Source organism: Lygodium microphyllum, chromosome 25 (assembly GCF_053477565.2).
Source record: "Lygodium microphyllum isolate KBCC chromosome 25, Lygodium_microphyllum_v1.1.10, whole genome shotgun sequence".
Taxonomy (NCBI): domain Eukaryota; kingdom Viridiplantae; phylum Streptophyta; class Polypodiopsida; order Schizaeales; family Lygodiaceae; genus Lygodium; species Lygodium microphyllum.
The window spans coordinates 70,941,689-70,946,620 of record NC_141159.1 but is presented as its reverse complement, the minus strand read 5'-3'; the positions used below and the strand labels follow the sequence as shown (position 1 = coordinate 70,946,620).

At 41.0% G+C, this 4,932-nt stretch overlaps 1 protein-coding gene across 1 annotated transcript; it reads left to right on the top strand.

Moving 5' to 3' along the window:
* The first annotated feature begins 1,880 nt into the window (after positions 1–1,880).
* LOC148014364 (ubiquitin-conjugating enzyme E2 2-like) lies at positions 1,881–4,698 on the top strand. Its single transcript, XM_087666846.1, has 5 exons — positions 1,881–2,063; positions 3,443–3,468; positions 3,562–3,651; positions 4,088–4,176; positions 4,285–4,698. Exons 1-5 carry the CDS (start codon positions 1,891–1,893, stop codon positions 4,411–4,413), a joined length of 507 nt encoding a protein of 168 aa, XP_087522972.1. The 5' UTR covers positions 1,881–1,890; the 3' UTR covers positions 4,414–4,698.
* The last annotated feature ends 234 nt before the right edge of the window (positions 4,699–4,932 follow it).

Genomic DNA, 4,932 nt, shown 5'->3' with positions numbered 1-4,932 from the left:
GTCCGATCATAGACAAGAATTTAAAAAATCTAATTCAATGTACTCTAAAGACCATTTTTGCAAAAGGCCTCTATGAAATTTTAGGAAGGGGCTTTGGAACTATTATGTTAGCCATATTTGACATTTTTTGTTAACAATTGAGAGTCGAGCTCCCTCTTTTGCAGATTGTGCACAATTTTTAAGTAGCATTGCGAGATTAGAATGTGCACAATTTAACTCTCACATTAGGAGTAAGGTTTAGGTGCATGCAAATGAGTGATGAATGTTGAAAAGAGACCACCTTGTGAAAAAAGGGCTTTAGGAGGGATCATAGAGGAAGTAAATTATACACAGAAACAAGGGTTTACATTCTTCTACTTCTACTTCTTATAATCTGTTGTTAGAATCAATTTTTATTTAAGAAAAAAAAAACCCAAAAGGGCAAGAAAAGAAGAACGATTTGTTCCTTTTGAAAGAGGGGAAACCTCATCGGTGCCTACATCGCCTCCCTAATTAGATCATTGCTCTAACTTGCATTTGGCATGAGTGCCATTGTTGATTGTATCACTCGTGGTATGTTGACCAAATAGGCACCAAGCACATAATTCTCACATGCTACCTCCTTCGTTTATTGTATGTAGAAACATGCTAACCAGGCTATACTTTTCATTGCCATTTCCATGTGTTCTCCTAAAACAAGCATGAGGGGCAAGTGTACGACTTCAAGGACAATAGACATCCACATCTCGATATTAGACAAATTGGTACAATGGCAGGGCATATAGGTGACACCCCCATGAATTGCAAGTGAGTCATTTGGGATAGCAAGCGTTGTCCTTTTCCAATATGTGATTCTTCCAAGGATGACAAGCAAAGCTTATAGCCATCGACAATCCTTGCAATCCCCACCACCTCTTTCTTCTCCACCATTCCTTCGCCTCCTCTCCACCAATAATCCCTTCCATCCCCACCACCTCTTGATACCCCCCACAACATCTCCTCCAGCACAATCACCCTTCCAACCCCTCAACCACCACTTAGCCACGAGAACAAGAGGAGGAGCCACTACAACCATCGCTCCTCCTCTTTGTCATCCTTCTTTCAAAAACCTGTATGTTTGTTCTATTGATGATGACTAATATATGAGAGAGAGAGAGAGAGAGAGAGAGAGAGAGAGAGAGAGAGAGATGAACAACAAACTTCCACTTTTGTAATTTTCTATTTTTTGGGCACCTTTTTCACTTGCACCAATTTAATTTTTTTAAATGTTTTCTTATTGAAAATTCATCAACCCCTACCAAAAAAAGAGGACACAAGCATGCACAGGAGCTTGTCCTTTTGTGAATAACATTCTATCTTAAAAGTAAGCTTTAACTCGAGCTAACTTGGAGTAATTTTGCAAAGAAGACTCATCTTAGTATTGTACCATTGTGATAGTTTTTGCTCTAATGCCAATTCTAACAATTATTATGAATCTAGGTGGATGTCTTTTTCTGTGCCAAGGGGGGGTTTTGGGCATAAGAACTTTTTGACATTTTTCCAAACGTGTGATGTTGTTTAGGGGCTTGCAAGCCCCCATTCCCAACGACACCTTGCTACATATGTAGTTTCTCTCATATGGAAGCTCATGATGTTCCTGTAAAATTTGTAATGTGGGGAGTAAAGAGGGAAGTTGTCTAAAACTTCTTGTTTTAGGGGGGGATGGTAATGACAAAATGTGAGACATATGCATTAACATATGAGAGAGAGAGAGAGAGAGAGAGAGAGAGAGAGAGAATATAAATGTGCGACTTGAGACATGCATTAGCATACAGTGCCATACATGTATATGCGTGTGTGTGTCTGAATATAAAAGTAATTATGCGTTAGAGAGTTTGTCTGCACATATATATACACCATACATTTAGTCTTATGGCAGAGACAAGACGAGACGAGACCAGAGGGGGGAGAAGAGCGAAGATGTCTACACCCGCCCGCAAGCGTCTGATGCGCGACTTCAAGCGGCTGCAGCACGACCCGCCTGCAGGGATCAGCGGAGCTCCTCAGGACAACAACATCATGCTGTGGAACGCAGTCATTTTCGGGTACGGTCTGTTCCTTTTTTCCCTCCTTCCGTACAAGATCTCCCCAGACCCTAAATGAATTGTTTGCTTGTGTATCGTGCGCATATATATGCACGTGGCCCCCCCGTGCACACACACGGATGCCTGCGGTACACGATCATGCTGCGCGCGCACAAACCTGCCTGTGTATATGTAGCACCTGAGTGCATTCCCGCTGTGTGCACACGTATCATTCTCTGTGTGCGCACACGTGTGCCTGCAGAGTGCAATCATGCTGTGCGCACACACGCCTGCGTGTGTATATGTAGAGCCTGAGTGCATCCCTGCTGTACGCACATGTATCATGACTGCACGGGTTTCCATATATGCCTGAGTGCATTCAGGCTGTGTGCACTTGCCTGCATTTTGCAGCCACAGCAGTTTCTGCTCCATGGAGGTTCTTTTCTAGTAAGAGAAGGTTGAACATCTGAGCATACTCCCGGGAATTTTCAGTCGTACAGATTGTTAAAAGCAAAGCATTTGCTTGATACTCTGTTTGGGAATGTACCGAGCTGCCATATCTCGTCCCCTGACAAGTCAAAATGAAAATTTCATTTACAAAATGTGTACTATACAGCTTGAAGAGCATCAATACGCAGTGGTGAAAGATCATCTGCGACTTTTGCTGGCCAAAGAAAGATCAGCAGAGGTCCTCTGTCAGGAATTACTGCTGGAGATGACTGCCAGAAAATAGAGCGTGGTGTAACCAAAACATCGCACATAATTAATCTGCGGTCCATGATAATAGTTTGTCAGTACTGCTTCTCCCTATGAATTCTAGGATGATAGCTCTGTCTGAATCATCGTGTCAAAATCTGGCAAAAATATGTAGGTCACGTTATCTGTACCTTACACAGGTTTGACTCCACATATGTATATGGGGGGGGGGGGGCGCTGATTACAACTGGTTATCATTCATGTTCATCATGTGGAAGATGAGACAAAATTTCAACAGTTCCATCATTGTCAGCGAACACATTTACAATTCAGGCAGTGGAAACCCTAAGGAGATGTCTGACAGTTGGATATTTCTGGATAAGTTGAGTTAAACATGATATCTTTGGAGCAAAATGCTTGCTTTGAGGTTGTTCAAATCCTATTCACCATTTCTTGCACATGTTGGTTTGCCCTTTATTCTGGGCTCATAATTTGTACAGTCAAGAAAATTTAGTTGTAGTTATAGCTACTTTTGGCCATTTCTCTCTTTTGGTGATAGAATGCACCCTCTTCCTCTGAATGGGCTCTGTGTAAATTACAGTACCATGGTCAATGTACTTTTTTCTGAAGTTTGTTTACCTCTCTTGACTTTGATGATCAGTTTTCTCTCTCTGTATTGTGATGTCTATGTGCCTTTTGTGCAGGCCTGATGATACTCCTTGGGATGGAGGTATGTGCTTGTGTACCTTAACAGAAGTTTTTAGGACTCAACTGTGCTTTTGTCCTCAAAACATTCACATGTAGTGTCCTTGGTTTTTCCCAGGTACGTTCAAATTGACCCTGCAGTTTACAGAGGAGTACCCAAATAAGCCACCAACTGTTAGATTCGTTTCAAAAATGTTCCACCCAAACAGTGAGTCCTCTTTGAATTGCACGCTGTTTAGGCAGACAAACATATCATTGGTGTAGTATTGTAGTAGCAGCTTGCTCAGTCAATTGAATGTTTTTTGACACCTTGAGTATGTGACTCAATTTGGAGTCAGATTTTTGTAGGATTTGTTTTGCTGAAAGTGGGGCTTAAATGTTTCAGCTTATCTAGCTATTGACCTTAGGTGCCATATTTTTCTCTGGATGCTGATGATATAAATAACAAAGTGTAGCAGTATTCAGTGATGTGTATTGGATATTTTATTAAAAAATTGAGTTCTGTCTTCAGTGATATGCATTGGACCTTTCAGTTGAAAAATCAAGTGCTGTTTTTGTGATATGATCACACTACGTTGAGTGGCATAGAATCTTTCAGCTTTAGGCTCTGATTGCCCTGTCTGTTTGGTATTGCCCTTTTGCAGTTTATGCTGATGGTAGCATTTGTCTGGATATTTTGCAAAATCAGTGGAGTCCTATCTATGACGTGGCTGCAATTCTGACATCTATTCAGGTAACAGTTTCAAGTTGTTTACAATAGGAAATGGTGCTTTTGTGTGCTAGATGCTGGAGTTAGGTCATTTTTATGTTGATATTGACTCTGGTTAATTATGATTTGCAGTCTTTGTTATGTGATCCAAATCCCAACTCACCAGCAAACTCTGAAGCTGCTAAAATGTACAGTGAGAATCGCCGAGAGTACAACAGAAGAGTTAGAGAAATAGTTGAGCAGAGCTGGACGGCAGAATGACAAAGGTCCATTGTCGACACAGGAGGTGCTCTTGCAGCCTCTAACTGCTTCACTTGATTTGATTGAAAAGTCAGGGAAAGCAGCCCTGTTTCAAATGGCCAGTGTTATGACATACTAGTCATTTGTTTGCTGATGGGTTGTCACATGTGAAGGGGGGAGGTTTTGTCACTTCCTATTGTTGTATATTCTCAACTTTTCTTGTTTTTTACTCTATGTTTTTCTTATTTTAAGAGTAATGTACTTTCCCCTTATAAATACAAAACTTTGATTTGAGACTTCATATTCCATATTTTCTAAAATACGGCTGCAAGTAAAGGTGTTGTCTCTGGCATTTGTGAAAAGGCCAGCAGAAAAGTAGTCTGTCAAGCTTTGATTTAGTCATGGACAACTTTGATGGAGGATTCTGTGTCACATATTCTCCAAAACATGGTCACAAGCATAGGTGGTTTCTCGTGAAATTGTGAAGATAAAGGATACCAACAAAGTAGTTTGCCAAGTTTGAGGTCCCATCTCCAAACA

What these genes read in the sequence shown, in the direction of transcription:
- LOC148014364 (XM_087666846.1), top strand. Translation starts at nt 1,891, where the DNA reads ATGGCAGAGACAAGACGAGACGAGACCAGAGGGGGGAGAAGAGCGAAG. An exon ending in TGGAACGCAGTCATTTTCGG is followed by an intron (nt 2,064 to 3,442) that starts GTACGGTCTGTT and finishes CCTTTTGTGCAG; the next exon opens with GCCTGATGATACTCCTTGGG. An exon ending in AAAAATGTTCCACCCAAACA is followed by an intron (nt 3,652 to 4,087) that starts GTGAGTCCTCTT and finishes GCCCTTTTGCAG; the next exon opens with TTTATGCTGATGGTAGCATT.